This window comes from Camarhynchus parvulus, chromosome 17 (genome assembly GCF_901933205.1).
Source record: "Camarhynchus parvulus chromosome 17, STF_HiC, whole genome shotgun sequence".
Taxonomy (NCBI): Eukaryota; Metazoa; Chordata; class Aves; order Passeriformes; family Thraupidae; genus Camarhynchus; species Camarhynchus parvulus.
This window is the reverse complement of record NC_044587.1, coordinates 4380073-4397486: the sequence shown is the minus strand read 5'-3', so window position 1 is coordinate 4397486 and position 17414 is coordinate 4380073. Positions and strand designations below refer to the sequence as shown.

The window sequence follows — 17414 nt, the reverse complement described above, 5'->3', positions numbered from 1 at the left end:
GCTCCCCATATTCCTGTCAGCTGTTAAACTGCTGCTTTTCTGCAAAATCAGGCCAGCAGCCCAAAAGGTTTTAGGAAGAACAATTTATAGGCAGCACTGGTTAGTAATTTGGGGTCGGTTGCATAAAAAGGTTAGAATCCCAAGTTCCATCTAGCTCCAACTTCAGAAGTCTAAGTCCCAATCCAAGAACTGCAAACCACCCTGTCATTTTCCATCTCTTCTGGGCAGTGCCCAAAATCTGCTGCTGCTTCCCCTTTGGACAACACTTCTTGCCAGGAACCTCAAGTTCTGATCTACAGCCCACAGTGCCCTGAACTCCCTTCCTTGCTGAGGAGCATCCTGGCAACTCAGTGGGATAAAAAATGACATTTCCCATTTTGCAGGGATGTGCCCTCACCACTGCAGAGTTTATTCCAGGATACAGAATCTTAAAAACATTTAGGTTAGAAATGACCTCCAGGATCACTGAGTCCAACCATTATCTATGGAAAGCCTCAGCCTCTTCCAAGGTTTTGCATTTCATATGAAATGATCACACGTTTTAGGGATCAGAGGGTCTGTAAATTCCCTGGGTAAGTACAACCATGGTCCAGCAGTCAAAGCTCTCAAACAGAAGTGAAAAAATGCAGACTGCAGTTCCTGCTCCCATGGCTGTTTATGGGTTTCATTCAACAACTGTTTCCTGTAGAAAGGCTTGTGACTTAATAGCTTAAACACTCTCCTGGTGCACAGAAGGGATGGGCCTGACAGAGTTCAGGGCTGAGAATGACAACTGGAAACACAAATCCTTCCGCTGAGCACACCAAGGGATGTGAATCCAGCCACCAGACACTGCCTGGGACACAGCCCTTTCTTTCTCTCTCTCCTTTTTTTTTGTTTTGTTTTGGTTTTTTTTCCTTGCTAGTCCTTTGGGTGACATTCCCCAGGAGCACTTTGTAATGAATTCTCTTCCAAGGTCCAAATCATACATAGATGTGCACAGAACCACGGAATGGTTTGGGTTGGAAGGGACCAAAAATCTCATCTCATTCCACCCCCTGCCACAGCTTCCACCAGCCCAGACTGCCCCAAGTCTGTCCAACCTGCCCTGGAACACCCCCAGGGATGGGGCAGCCACCCATTTCTCTTTTGTGCATTAAATGGGAAAAGGTTACAACTCAGGCAAAACAGCATCTTCTCTCCTCTCCCTGCCTGACACATATAGATGTTTTTGGATGATTTCTGAAATTTTCCCTTAATAATCAAATTGCAAATGCATCATGTATGAGACACAGCTGACCCAGAAAGGGTCACAGTGAGCTGTACAGAATACACCCAATTACAAAAGCTGGAATCATCCTTTTTTCCCTTACATTTTGGCAGAGTAAAACCTATCATAAGTCTGTATATAGCACTGAAGGACAGTCCTGTTCCTACAACAGGATAAGAATCACAGAGTTCAGGGGACAAAAGCAGGTTCTGAAAAGAACACCCCCAATGCTGCCCCCATCCAGATATAAAGAGGAACAGGAGATGATGATGTTGGCATGAGCTGAGCATATCCTTCAGCTTACACATCGTGATTTTACATTAATTTGTAGTATTGCTATTTCTGCTCTACAGTGATTATCTACTTCAGGAGCACAAAAATAGCATCTTAAGTACTTAAGAGGGAGAAAAGGATGGTATTTGGTTTATCAAGTGAGCCTTTTGACAGAAGATCTCCCATTTGTCAACTGATGTCCACGTTCCAGTGAGAAAACCTGGCAACAATCCAGGCACATCCTCTTCCCCACTCCCTCCACTAAAGCTAATGAGCTGACTACATCCAGCTAATTGATTAGTTGGGCAGTAGCTATTAAAATAGGTAAGGAATGAGCCAGAAATCAACAATATTTCGCAGTATAAAAATGAATGCAGATTAAATAATCATGTACACTAATAAAAAATATTTCAAGTGTTTTGTTTTCCAATTAAAAAATCCCAATCTGTACATAAAAATGATTTTAATGTCCAGCATGGCTTATTAGTAAATCCTCTTGCACTGTTTTTAGGGGAAAAATAGAAAAGCAAAAACTTCATATATTATTAACATGCATTTGCTATAGACCACATTTTGAAAAGGGCTCTTCATTTTCTAATGTGTTTTATGTGGTCACACATCAATTTAAAGGAAGGCTGCTAAATTATCTCAAGATACCATGCTGAAACATCATTGGAATTAAAAGCCTTCAAGGAGTACTCTCACTGTTGTTTTGGGGTTTTTTAGTTTTATTTTTAAATAGCACTCAGCCTTGCAAGGTGTATGGCTCCCTAGAAAGCATTTCCACAGTCTCCTGGGGAAAAATCCTACAGTCTGGGGAAAAATCCTTCTCATCTTCCACCTGGCAGAATAGGGTGAGGAAGGCTGCAGAGACTTCTCTGGGTGTTAAGCAAGTCACACAGCCTAAGAAAACTTTATCTTGCTGGCTGCTCTCAGTAATTCCACAACAACTCCCAGCAGAGATAATCTGAAAAATTCTGCATGTCTGGCACTGAACACTGGATGAGACTTTTAACAGCTGAGAATGATGTTTAATTATCCTAAACAACCTCAACTGTTCTTAACTTCTGGCTTCGATTTGTACTTGAAAGCTGACTGCAACAGTGCTGTCACAGAGAAAGTCTCCAGCTACACGATCAGGTCACAACAGGAGGGGAGATAACACAGATCAGGTTGTGACCTCATTTCTTAGAGGACCTGGAGTACATTTGGTCTGAGGAACATTGTGCTGGATCAGCAGCTGCTCCAACACTTCTGTGGGACTCTCCCTGCTGGTGCGACCAGAGATTGAGCACATCTTTGGAGCAGCTTCAAGGATGTGCTTGCTGGGGTCTGGGGTTTTTCAGAGGATCACACCCCAAACCAGGCAGCTCTTTGGAAGCTGTAAGCATAACCCACAGGGTGTGCATGTGGGGACGATGTGTCAGCCCATACACCACGTTCCATAATGAGATATTTAAATGCTTGTGGAAGGAGGTCTCATCATGCTCTACAAAGGGAAGCACATGTCTTGATTTAATAATACACAAGTGCTGTTTATAGGTAACCATAAAATGACCCTGAGGATCCCTGAGCTGCAGAATTATGCAGAGGACAAATTCACACACCAGATTATGATAAACTGAGTACCAGAAAGCAAGAACCCATCAGGATAGCAGAATATGGCCTTTGCTTACTTTGTTCACTGACTTCTCTGGTGTTTTCACTGTCAGGTCAGCTTGCTTTCCTTTCTTTGAGGGTGTTCTCTTTATTTTTGGTGAGTGAAACTTGCCCTTCAACTTCATGGTGAACGAGGAGAGATGGGAACGCTCAGAATCTAGAAAGACACAGAAAAGCATTTCTGGATTAGGGCAAATATGTTGAAACCAGGGATGTGTTACAACATTATTTGGAAGACACTTGCACCACGTAAATTTATTGAGTGGAACACAATAAAGAAAATTAACAAACTGCTGCTCTATATTATGTTTCAAACCACAACACCACCATAATTTCCTGCTTTCCTCAACCACAATATCAGCATCATTTCCTGCTTTCCCTTGGAGGCAGGGACAGTGGGACTGCCACTGCTCTGTGCCTTGGAGGGAAGAGGGAAAACACCTCTCTCCAAAGCACTTATCTCCAGAAGGTCCTGAAGTACTTTACAAAGGAGGCAATCATCGTGCCTCTTTGGCAGAGGAGCAGTGAGCCCAGGGGATGAAGCGACTCCTTCACAGCCCCTGGCTGAGCAGAGCCCTTGGCTGTGGGTCAGTGCAGGCAGGCTCTGCCTGGTACTGGGATCTGGCTGCTTCAGGCATGGAGAACTCAATGCCAGGTCATGCCCTTCCCAGGATGCTGATCTCTACCCACTCTGCAGCATCAATTTTGAATGTGGCCCCGTGGATTATGTGAACAAAACTGCCAGTCCTTGTCATCTGCAATGGATTTCACTTCCAGTGTACCAGAAAAACACAGAGGAACTCCTTTGGTACCTAATACTGGGGCATCATCCTTCAAGGAACTGAACTGCAGAAATGTTCAGCCCTTTGAAAAATTTGTATTTTCATTGTTTTTTGAATACCTAAAAGAGTAGTCTCAAAGGTTTGCAATCATGCCATATGCAGACTTACCGTTGAAATACATTTTTATCTGTTTAACCATGAAGCTAAATAAAACTAAGCTAAAAACGAAAAACTAATCTGCCTTGCAGAGTGCAATTTAGAAAGTATTTTGAGCAAAGAGCACTTTAATAAATGAAGGTCTGAGTTGCTCTCTAGCAACCCAGATAATTCAGCAGAAGTTACCCAACTTGTCTCTAACTACATTATGAAGAAAAGTACACACTTTTGCTGTATGCTTCATTTTTCTTTTAGATTATTTGAGCATTAGCTGCACTGGCTGTAGTGAGTCCAGAGGACAGCCCCATGCATGCAGCACTGCAGCGCCTCGTTAGCATGCAGACTGCAAACAGCAAAGGCTGCTGAGTCAAATCTAGCAACCAGCAGCTAAATACCACAGAGCAAGTGCTCTTCCTGGTACTCAGAAACCACCTAGCCACAGCTCAAGGAAAGGAACCTGGCTCCCTTTGAACCCGGTTTCCTGGCAGCATGTTCTGACCCTCTGCGAGCACACTCACAGCACTCAGGTTAGGGATGTCCTCCAGAGCAGCATTTTGCAGGCATCCTACAAATGGAAGCTGTGTGAGCACCCATCCTAATCCAGTCTGGCTGCAGAGCTGTTCTCCACTTACAGGAGTAAATGTTTCCCCAAGGTTTTCTTTGTACCCTAAAGTCCTGTTTAGTGCTCTGAGGAGGGAGGCACTAAAAACCTTGGCCAGTGCAGACAAATCCAGGCGTATCAGTTGGCCTCTGAAGAATCACTTACAGCAGCTGGCACCCCAACTTAGCAGCAATTTACGTCAGTGCTTTACATCCACAAGAGGATCTCCAAACCTTTAAAACCTCTCTGTCTCCACAGGGTGCTGAAGGTCACCACTGAAGAGAGTTCCTGGCTGCTGTGATAACACTCTTGAGCTCCTCCCCAGAAAATCATTTGTATTTATTCCATACACCATATGAGAATTTCCATATTTGCACGCATATGCACGCTTGCCATGAAAAGTCATGGCTCTGAATTAATTTTTTGAGAACTGGCAAACAATTACAATAACTAATCTACAGGGAAGTAATGGTGACAGGAACAAATTGTGTCTGGCTCCTCCACAGGCTGCAGTGAGATCCAAACTCCTGGTCTCAGTAAGACAACACTCAATGCCTACAAAACCCTTGGTCACCTCTGGTGATAATTTTGCATTGTAAGGACAAGATATTTGAAAGGGAGAAAGACTTCAAAAGATTAATATTTCCTTTTCTCCTTGCCACCAGACATCTCTACCCACTTGTATGGGGCAAGCACGTGAATGGCTGAATCACCATGTCTGGGTGGTCAGGAACCTCCAAAAGGAGATGCCACCAGAGAAAGTTCCCTTTCTGCTGACAGCACATCCTGTCACCACCACCACCAGCCAACCACTGCTCCTTTGCTCTTTTTATCCTTTGGTCACACCAAACACCAAATCATTTGTGTGCCACGCTCTGAGAGGAGATAGACACACAGAGCAAGGACAGAAGCAAGTGGCTTGGAGCAGAATAGCAACTGCTTAAAATAGTACTGAAGTAAACCAGCTGACATTTGCAAAAATAATAAACGTTATTGTTTGAACAGCCCTGCTAAGTCCTGCTTTGAAGATCACAAATTAATGCAGCTTTTTACAGCCATGGCTTTCTGTCTACACCAAGCACTTTCCAGCTCTCATCTGCTCACAAGTTTCTGATGCATTTGCAGTTAAACAAATGAGTCACAAACCAATATTCTCTCACACTCAATTACACTTAGCACTTAAAATAGCGCTTTTCTTGTTCCAAGCACATTACAAACACATCCTTCTCATCCTTAAACAGTCAGGCCTTAACCTCACTCTGCAGATGGGAAGCAGGCACAGAGGTGAAGCAACTTGTCTAAACAGAGCAGAGGGTGAGTCAGTGACTCTGGTACAGCATCTCCATCACTCTGCAGGCCCCCAGCCTCTCCCCCTGTTCAGGGATCGAGCTGTGGAGCTCCTGTGAATATGTTCAGGGAATGCCAACAGAATTATTCGGCACACTGGGCTTTACAGTTTGCAAGCTGATACATCATTCAAGCATTATAAACAGAATTTGCTTTGTAATGAATCTGGATGAAGTGGTATAAAAGAGAAGTGACACTTGAGCAGGGAGGGATTCCAGCTCACAGGTGTAAGGGACCTAAGCTTTTACAGATGAAGCCTGAAACTCTTCTCCAAAGAGCACAGCTGAGCAAGACTTCCTAGACTTGTTACCACAGCACTGGTCTGCTTTGAAAAAGTAACTTTTTAAAATATTATATCCTAATTGAAATAGCTTACCTGTCCTGTGTGTCTGTCCAGTTAAAAAGTTCAAACAGCACAGCATGCCTTTACAGATTAAATAATTTGATAACATACACAGAGGCAGAAAACAGCGCCATGGCAGTGGCTCAAACCACTTCTGTCCCTCTGCTCCTTCCTGCCTATCTACAGTAACCAAACCCCTTAATGCAGCATTGAGATTGTTCTTAGCTTGGGAGTTTGCCCACTGGAAATTATTCTATCATATTACCCTTGCCTCTTGTTGATGAATAGCCAGCAGTGTTTAGCTGGAGTCTCAGCACTGGCTTTCTCCTCTCTGGTGTGCAGGAGGAGGGTACCCCATGCTTACTTCTATGAAGTGTCCAAATATTTGTGAGATGAATGGGAAAAGTCAGGGTAATAAACTCAATGAAGTGATTTCAACTGGAAGGGGGAAAGAAAAAAGTTGTATCAAAGTGTTTCTGTCTCAAAGGAACCACTGACTTTCCATCCCTTCATATTTCATCTGGATGCTCTCTCCTGCTGGAAAAAAAAAAAGCCCTTCAAAATGACTTTATTACAGATCTGAGTTTCTTGATTTCTGCCTGGAAGCTTCACTACGTCACTGGTTTCACAGCTAATTCCATCCCCTGTCAGTGAGGCTCCTGCTGCTGAACGTGCTCCAGCTGTTGAGTCACGGCCCTGCTCAGCTCCAGGCTCGTCTCCCCCGGCACGTGTCTGGGGTCTGACCACACACACACCAGCACAGAGCTGCTCTGACACGTCTGCTCCAACCAGCCCTGCTGCCAGGTGTGCCCAGAGGGGTTTGCAGTGTCCCTCCAGCCCTCGGGCCAGGCAGACCGTGGCTGAGGAGACCACGGTCAACCAGGAGCCATTGATTCCCCACCAGCTCCCCAAGCTCCAGCAATTGCTGCTGCTCCAGTTTGCCAACAGAAAGCCAAACCTGGTGAGGAAAGAACTGCAGGTTTAAAACAACAGTGGATTAAAAGGGAAGGCAGATAAATCAGCTTATGTGCTTGTGGGAGAAGAAACTAAGGCTGCTTAGGAGTCAAAGCCCAACATCCACCTCTGCCATAGTCAAATGGTTACTCTCCACTAGGGTTCAAATGAAGGCCAGGATAAGTCAAAACACACACTGGCTGGTGAATTCCACCAAGCTAAGCCAGAAGCAAAGTATTTGCTTTAAAGTCAAAGTGAAAGTTCAGCCTTTTACACAGCTCAGTCACAGCAGAGTTTCCATCTGCTGGGTCCCACTCACCAGCCTCCTGTAACCAGCACAGGGGAGCTTCAGAAATGGGAAATCATGCCCTGCCTGCTTCTGCACCTCCTGCTCCTGTTTCTGTCACTACTGTTCCATGGCAGGGAGGCTCCAGCAGCTGGGACAAGCTGCTCAACCTGTCTAGTGCTTGGATCATATAAAACTAATTGAAAATAAACTTATTAATCAAAACCCCACAAACTTCAGAATAAAGTACCTTTTCTTTCCTTCACCTGAAAAATGAAACCCTCCATCTTCTCTCACTCTCTGTGTGTTCAGACACCAAAACCCTGCAACTTTAGAGGAGACACAACCTTAAAAAAAGGGTTATAGTTCATTTTCCAGCTTGTCCTGACTCTTGCAGCTTGTTAGAAAGAACGAAGCGAAGTCTAAAAACCTTATTCCGCAAATGGTTCCTTTTTCAAAGGCCATTTAGGTCTCTGCTGGATGCACATATTTTAAAGCTATCAGATTAAAAATAACAGGGGACATCTCTCCCCATGTCATAATGAAGCTATTGTGCACATTTTTAATCAACTGCTCCTGCCACTTTTGCCACGAGTCCTTTGAAGGCAGCAGTGACTTATGTAATGAGTTACACAACGATGCCCATTAAAATGGCATTTGTTCCCTTGGGCTCAGCTCCATCATTTGAGAAGACAAAAGGCAAGTTGCAAGGCTTCAGCTAAACCCTAGCTGACAGGGGCTTTAAGGGTTCTGAAGCAAAAGGCAAAAATAACGAGGCAGAGTTCAAAACGACCTTTCTGCTGAGGATGTCTGTGCTGTGATGCAGCACACAGCAAGAGGCTCTGGGGCTACTCAGGATGCAGTTGTGCTCTCAGAAACACAGGAAAACAGGTGATTCAGGATGGGCAAACAGGCACATGAGAGCACACCACAATAATCACAAAACATTCTGCAAAGCAAATGCCTTCCCAGATTCTATATGGATATTACTAGAATTCCCAACATCTTCCTTCCACCCTTAGGGCAAGGGCTGTATCTGTTACATAGCTGTAAGCTCACAGATCTGGGGGACTGTGCCCTGGCTAAAGCTTCTGGGCTCTCTTGTAATGTAAATACTAAAATCAGTGACTGACAGAAAATCCAAGCCTTTGAGCTTTGCAGGAAACAGCAGAGTTCCTCTGCAGAAGAGCTGGCACAGGAGGCACAGTGTGATGCTCACCAGTGAGCTGTGGGCAACAGAAAACGACTGTAAAAATAAATTCTAATAATCCTGTCTTGTGACAAAATGTTTGAGCCTGCCAAAGGCCTATGAAGGTGGAGAGAAAGCACGAGGCTTCAAGGAGGGTTGAAGAAACAGATGAGGAGGACCCCAGATAAATTCTCCACCCTTTCACACCTGCAGTGTGTTGCTAGCTCTCCCATTACACTGCACACAGCCTTCAGCTACTTTTCACACCCTCTTTCTCCAGAAATCCTGAGGATGTTTAGAAGCCTAAAAATGCTGATATGCAGCACTTGTGCAATGCTGTGTGTTCCCAAAAGGATGAACTGGGATCCTGAGTACAGAAAAGACAGAATGCGACAGAACAGAATTAAAATATCCCTTTTAAATGTACCAGCATATCACTGCTGCATCATGGGTGCTCAAAAGCCTCAGACCTACTACTCCCAGCTCTGTGAGTTTGCTTTCCCCAACTTTGCCATTATCCCCAGAGACTGAAGCAAGAGAATTAAAGCAGAAACAAAAAAAGACCTGGTAGGGGAGCTGGAAAGGAAAAAAAGAAGGGAGGGTCCGGTGTCAATCAGGAAGTTTGCCCACCCTAACCTTTGTACCTTAGGTGGAGTTGTTTGTAAGCTGCTCCAAGTCCTTCTCCAGGGAATCCAATTGCTAGGAGAGCCGCCAGGTTTTAGAGGAAAACCATGGAGGAAGGGCAGCTGAGAAGCAAACAATCGTTCTCGAGTGCTAAAGAAACTTTCCCTCTAACATCACGTCACCTTGGAAGCAGCCAGCTTTGGGGAGCGGAAAGACCGACTGCCCTTTTTCTTTTCTGGCAACATTACAGTGAATGAGCATAAACCAGTGAGCATTAATGATGTGCAGTGACAGCACACAAACTTCTCTGGAAAAGGGAGGCTCAGTTCCCTCTCAGCTGGCCAGGCAATGCTCACTGACTCACAGGCTTCATTATTTTTATGCCGCCCTCTGGGGCCTCCAGAGGAAGGAAAACATTTTTATTTGTCAGAGAGCACATTTTTATTTTGATTTTTTTTTCTTTCTAAGCAGCCATGAATGAGGGATCTCCAGCTGCAGCAACCTCACGTGGAAAGAGCTCACAGTGTTTGCAAGGGAATTGGAAGGCAGAGAGGGTAACTTATCAATTCAGCCACGTCTCCCAACTGCTCTGAAAGGACTGGGTTAGTCAACAACATTAATTTTATGGTGCATTAGCACTACAGCTCTTCTTTCTTCCAGTATCATATCTGGAAGCAAATCTTCAGGTTGCAAGGAAGATGAACATCATCAAGTAGCAAGTTCAGAGCAGCTGACCAGATTCCCCTTCACCCTTCTTTTTGCCTGGTATTTCAGGATAGAGAAATCTCCCTGTATGCAGATAAACCAGGAATCCTTTACCTGCTGAAAACTGCAGCAGTATTGCTCAACTGATTTACAGGAGGGGAAAAAAGAAAAGAAAAAGGCAAAAAGCTACAATAAATCAAACAAGGAGAGATTTAAGGAAGCAAAACTGCTACCCAAGTTCAGTTTCCCGCAGCACACCAAAGCTGGCTTTGAGATTTCTTTTTGAACAAGATACTGTAATTTATTGATAAGCAGCAGACAGGACTTCTGCTGTGGTTTATCAAAAGCTGCTCCAGCAGACTGGTGCCATATCAACCCCCAAGCAGAAACACCAGCAATCACCAGCAAACCCTTGTGCAGCATCTGGCAAGTCTCTGGTAATTTCCCATCTAAGAACTGATTTTGCACAGCCCTGCAAGCCCCTGAGAACCGATGGGATTACAACACTGGTAATGTGACTCGTAACTCTCCCAGTGCCAACAGCACTAGAACAACAAGAGACTCAAGTAGCCTCCAGCACCAACATGAACTATGTGGTCCTTGCTCACCCTGTTCTACCCATGAAAGCCACCAAGGATGTTAACCAAACATTTAGTTTTAAATGAAAAAAATAATCCAGCTACCAGGCATAGCATCTGCATTACTTCAGCAAACAGCTCCTAACACAGAAATTGCAACGGCTGGGAGGGAATCTGCTGAATTTCCCTGCTCACCAAACATGACTTAATATGGGGTCTGTGGGCATCCCCACTTGTCTAGCAGCTTTTGGAGGATATGGTCATGACAGTGATTCAGACATCTAAAAATAAAGCCCTGCAGGCACAAGTGCGTGCGCAGCACCTGAGTCACTCCGGGCTGCAGGAGCCAAAGCTCATCTGTTTCATTGACACCACTGCCATGGCCAAGCAAAAACCCTCATCACTGAGCTCTGCTTCAACTCCTGCTCCCCTCCTCTCATTTTCTCAAGCATGTTTAAGTTCTTCCCAAAAAAATCTTTGCCGGGCTTGGGTTTCAGTCCTGCGGCCGTCAGCTTTGAAACTCAGAGCTGAAAGATTATAACCCAATGTTGCTGAAGCTGTTTATTCATCTCCAAGGTGACAGGGTGTCGTCACAGGCACTCGGCAGGACACCAAGCAGAAAGGCATTATTTCAGATGCTTTAGGGAAAAGCCTAATTGCTCACAACCTGGCCATAGGTTCAGCAGCTGACAAACAAGGTTGTAAATGGAGCCTTGGCTTCTTGTCTGCCCCACAGCACCAGCTCTGAATGGGAAAAACTCAGCCCTCTTTCATCCTTGGAGAGTAACCTCTGCTCTCATTCATTAGGCAATGGAGAAAAAAAAAGGAAAGAGAAGCTGGCTCAGATCAGCCTGACACAATTTCCAGTTGCTTTGGACATTACTAATTATAGTCATCTTTATTTTTGACCTCTGATTACAGACTCTTTGCACATTCAGTCAGAATGGCAAAGACAACCCCTCTTTTCTAGTAGGCTTGGGAGGAACCTTATACCCCACCCAAAAGCCACCACCCACACTCATCCAAGCTGAGCACAAGAAATAAGATGAAAACATGGAAAGCATCTGCTTAAACATGCTCAGTTTTACTTCCTTCTTTAGCAAGTGCCACGGATCAAGGGCAGCAGTCCAGGTGAGAGTGTGATGTAAGCTCTTTTCCATGCATGTCCCAAGATGAGCTAACTGCTCCACACAGGAGCCTTGTTTCTCACTGTTCTGACTAGCACTGTATCCTCAGGGCTCAGATGCTGAAAAGCAGATATTCACTTCAGTAAGATTAAACATGTCTGCACAACTCCAGTGCACCATGCTGCGGGCTCACATCTCTGCACGAGAGAGAAAAATGAATTTCAGGAACCAAGCCAGCACTATCTCCTAGAGGCACTGCAACACCAGTGTAAACTTCCCTAATATTGCTTACTCAATAAAACAAGGCATCACAGGAGGGCTATGCAAATCCCTCAACTTTGAAGTAGTGCTCTCCTGCTGCCCCAAAGGAGCAGCTCTATCTCCACACACCAGACAAGTGTGTGTGTGTGTGTGAAGCGATACAGCGGCACCGCAGGTGTGAAATTTCTGATGTAATCAGGTCAGGAGCTGCTTTGACATTATTGTTGTGCTGCTCCATAAAGGGTTAAGAAGCTGCAGGCCATATCCTCAATTCCATACTCTGCTCTGTACCTGATAGGATCTGCAACCAAACCACCAGCTTTATTGCCTGCCTACGGGCAGGAGAAAATATTAGTCTTCTACAAGCATGATTTGAAACATCAGTGCCTCCAGCAAGGGGAAACTGAGATGTTAATTGAACTGAGCAGCCCAGGAGGGAGCTCCCTCTTTCTTCCCTTCCTTAGCTGTAGGATTAGCACATCTCTACACCACCATGGCAGGAAACATGAAGCACCTTAGGGAGTCTAAGTGGGATGTCTGTCTTTCACTCTGCTGCATGTAAACATTAAAGTTACTTTAACAGTAAACAATTATTTGTGGCAGCTTTCTATTTTATCCCACGTCCTCATGCCTGAATTAAAATCGCCCGGTTACACTGGTCTACGGACAACAGGTTTCAAGGTAAAGGCACGCTGACACCAACACCTGCAGTTCTCCCCACTCTTTTTGGCAAATCCTGACTTTCAAAGATACAGAAGACTGAACTTCTGCAGCAGCAAACCCCAGCAGATTTGTCCAAACATCAACAACAACATGAAGGGAGTCTGAAGGAATCCATCCCATCTCTAACTCATCTCAGCCTACTGAAGATTTGAGCTTTCAGTAGCGGGAAACAGCCACTAGAATTTTACTTGTTAATTTAATTTTGAAGAAAAAGCAGCTATTCCCCAGCTGCTTCAGAATATTACTCAGCCTAATGCAGTGACAAGTCTGAAAACCCACTTAACAAGGGGATACCTGAGCCTGATTTCTTTGGCACATCACTCTTTTCTGGCATACCTTGTATCACCCTATCTGTATTTAACAGTTACTGTCATCTTTAATGGAAATTCCCAATAGGGGGCCCTACTGAGAATCAGTTTCAATTTTTCGAAGAACTTTCAGTTTGCTCACACTGGAAGCTGGCCTGAATCTCAAGAAGAAATACCTTCCACACTCATATACAACAACCCAAAAGCCAAAGGGAACCCAGCTCAGGCTGGATTTCACCAAAACCAAAGCAGAACCTTATCTCAGCATCTCTTTACAATCTTGCTGAAACTATTCTCTTATCACAGAATAAATCTTGGTGAATTAATAGCTACTTGAGTGATGTTTTTAGCAACAGCCCATTTCCTGATCATATCCCATCCCATTCAAAGCATGGCATCAGGTTTCAAAAGTGAGATCTTGCCCATGAGCCAGCCACGAAGACACACGAATGCATTGAAAGACCATGACCCACTCCAAGAAAAAAAAAAAAGTTTTAAAAGCCAGTGCCCAGATTCTGTGGTAGAGAGACCTTGGGATTCTATACATAAGAAATAATTTTGTACAGTATTTCTATTTAATTTGGTTTTGACAAAACAGCAAACCCACAACTGCCAGAAGCTATTTAAGTCTGTGCAACACAACGTGCGACTGTGCGGCGATCCTGCCATGGGCCCTGAAAGGTGAATCAATACTAATTTCAGTTTGTGGTCTGCTGAGCAATACTTTGGAGCTTTAGGAGGTCTGTTTGGAAAACAGCAGCCAGTTTGTAACAGGAAACTTCAGCTCCACGAGGCCTCGAGCCATGCGGTGCGGGGTCAGGCCAGGCTCTGCTCCATGGCCCCTTGGTCAGGCTGAGCCTGGTGCCTTGTCAAAGCTTCACTGTGATTAACTTCATGCCTTTTCACTGTGAAAAACAGGCAAAAACCCAGTGATTTCTGTACCATTCAGTATGTCACACTGCTGGGTTCTGAGAGGCATCAGGAGATGTTTACAGAATTACCTGTGGTATTGTTACTAGAATGGTGAACACCTCCCAGATCTTCTGGGATCAATACTGCCAACTGGTAATGCTCAACCTGCCTGCAAAAACTTCACCCCAAATGGGTTTTGAGTCTCCACCTGGAGCCAGCCAATGAGTACAAAAATTACACTGCAGTAAAGCAACAAGAAACACTATAAACCATTTTTCAACTAAAAAACAACCACCTATAATGTTGCAAGCACAGAACTGACTTCGCATATATGATCCACGTTTATTAACATCACTTTAGTATAAGAATCTAGCACTGAGCTTTGTGTCAGTGTAGTAAAAAAGCTTTTTTTTTTTCTGCTCAGTGGAAACAACCTCGTGTTGTGGGGAAGGGGCTTAAGGGAATCAGACACTGCAGTCAGTGACTGCAGGACCTCCATGAACATCTGCTCCACACAAGGACCACTCTCCCACAACGCCCTGCACGACTTCACAAGATTTGCCATCTGAGTTTGGACTTCATTTATTTTAGCACATGTTTTCAGGAAACTTCCCTTTCCTTTCTACCCTGTTTACAAATTTACACAGCAAACTCCCTCCCCAAACAAACACATAAATTTTGCCTTTTTTCTCCTCTGTGTACTCATGAACTCTGAAGCTCAGCAAATAAACTCGCAGCTACATCCACTTCTAAACTGCTGATTTCTGTAGAGGAATGACAGATGGAAGAGAGCTCTCCTGCTTCATTTTTGGCAACTCTACAGCCAGAAGTCTGAATACACTCAATGTACCCTCATTCCTCATTAACCTGAGAGCCACTTATGTATCTACTGCAAAGAGCGCAGAACTGGAATATGGCTGAAACAAATCTTGAAAAAGGCAGTTGGTTTGGGAAAAGCTGCTTCATTAAAATGTATTGAAACTTTTAAGTCCATCTGCAAAAGGCTCTTACAGTTTTGTATTACTTTAACCACTACCTCTTCCATGTCTGTCCTGAGATATGACACACCATAGGTATAAAACACCTCTCAAGGCTTGATTGCTGCTTTTTGATAAAAAACCAGCACCATATATAGCAGTCACAATCATAATTATGAAGCTGAACACATATGGGAACTTTGAAAGATGGCCCTCACAGAAGATACTTTCAACAGGGATTCAGATCACTTGTAAAAATAGAGAATTTAAAAATATATAGAAAACACTTCTTCAAGTACAGTCAAGTAAATTTGCTCTTTATAGGCAGAGCAGGTGAAGAGCTGAGCTGGTTTTCTGGCAGTTGTACAAATCTACTTTTAGGGAAATCGCTTCAAACTATAACACACACCAGAATTTATCATGATAAAACAGGCAACATTTAAAACCACAAGAACCCTGTAGCTCAGACTTTATAATGAGAGGGCTTCTCCATCCTGGAAAGGTAGCTTAAATCAAGGTGAAAGTTAGGAACTCACACATATTATTCCAAATTAACTCCCTATATAGTTATATTTTTGAGTTTGACTGTCCACTTGCAGAATGGATTTATCTATTTAGAAGGCAAAAGGGCAATATTTAGAGATAGTTCTCATATATATATGGGAAGTTGTTTCTCAAAGATAAAGTCTAGCTTTGTTGAACAGAAGTAGATAACAAACCTCAAAGGAAGAGATTTTTCTTGTATGAACTGTCATTTTTTTTATTTAAAGGACGCTCCTGTGTTATAAGAAATCAGGACAACATAACCTCAACATTTTCCATTGTAAAGCAGAAATGCCTGGTTTGTGCTCTCCTGTTAAGAACTGGGTCTGCATTTGCAAAACAACCCAACAAAGAAGTGCCAGCTCCACTGAAATACTTTGTCATTCATGAACTTAGGGTTGGGAAAGTCAGCTCCAGACCCAGCAGCAAAGCTCCAGGCTTACATTTGATCAATAGAATAAACAAAGCCTGACCTAGCACCAAACAGGCAGCTGGTTTGCACACAGAAATTTGTAGAATGTTACTTTTGCCCCTTTAATGAGAAAACTGCCATCTCTGTGCCTCCAAAATGACCTTGGGATGGTTTTTCATTGTAGAAGCCAGAAATTCACGGCACAAATTGATGAGGTGGGGACTCAGAGCAGGCTGCATCAGTCACAAAACACATCACCACTGGCAGATGACCTACCTGGGTGATGGCAGCTCCACTCCTGAAGTCACCAGGAGCAGCTTTAAAGGACAAATGGAATAACTGTGATCCTGAAGCCACACAATATAATGGGCTTGAAACATGCTGCCTGTCACAGGCAGCACACAGTAAACAGTTTGGCCAAGCTGCCCAAGCAATAAGCAGGTTACTGTGGAAGAAACGACCAATGCTCACAGCGAATGACCCAGCAGAACCCATCTCACCACCCCTAACGAGCTCTCCAGATGTAACAACATGAATGCTTACAGTCATTTTCAATATTTCAAACCAAGAAACCACTCCCTCATATTCTTAATTACCTCCCACAGCAAGACAGACAGGGATTTGGAACCTCCATAAATTCTCAGTAGTAGAGAAATCAACCCATTAATTTTCTAACATTAAGGCTACTAGGTTTATTTTATAAAATTATTAGCCAAACCAGAGTCCAATAATGAGATGATCTATTTGGAAATAATATTTTGCTTGGAGGAAAGAAAGAAACATTGTTTTCATCTCTAATACCCATAAATCACTGTGTTTACAGACTCCAGCTTGGGAACTCAGGGCCAATCTACTGATAGGATTTCTCTTCTGTTTGCACCGTGTCAGCATCTGCTCTCTTCATGTGAAAACAAAAAGCTGCCCAAGGAGATTATGGCACTTTCACACCCTGGATCACCCAGGTCCCAAAGAGTCTGCCTAGCTCAGCTCGTTAGGAGCACACCACACTTTGCATTTCCTACTACTTTAATATTGTAAGTGTTTAGTGCATATAGGATAACACAGGTAAAGCAGCTCTTGTTCAACTTCAAACAAATATAATGCACTTCTTTATTACAAAAGCTGAAGTCACATGCTCCAAGGCTCCTTTCACGAAGTGATCATGGGCATAATAAGGTGAACACCAATAAGTACAATCAAAGTACATCCTCCTCTCCCTAGACATGTTCCTACTGTTCAATTACACTGTGGTAGACATGGCTTATTAAAGGATTTTCACACACCTAAGCAGCCATGTCTGGCAGTGATTTCTTTATTTATTTAAATAAACATTTTACACCTATATTTACATAGTGCTTTTAAAGAGAACCTCCAAAAAACATCAAAAACCATTCACCTCCAGGGT

At 43.8% G+C, this 17414-nt stretch overlaps 1 protein-coding gene across 8 annotated transcripts in view; it reads right to left on the bottom strand.

Annotated features, from left to right (window-relative positions):
* Positions 1–17414, bottom strand: part of RAPGEF1 (Rap guanine nucleotide exchange factor 1) — an 83781-nt gene that overhangs the window by 49002 nt on the left and 17365 nt on the right. For all 8 annotated transcript variants that reach the window (XM_030961217.1, XM_030961219.1, XM_030961221.1 and 5 more), the window contains exon 2: positions 3199–3338. In XM_030961217.1, coding sequence (XP_030817077.1) covers positions 3199–3338 — 140 coding nt within the window. The remainder of the gene's footprint in view (positions 1–3198; positions 3339–17414) is intronic.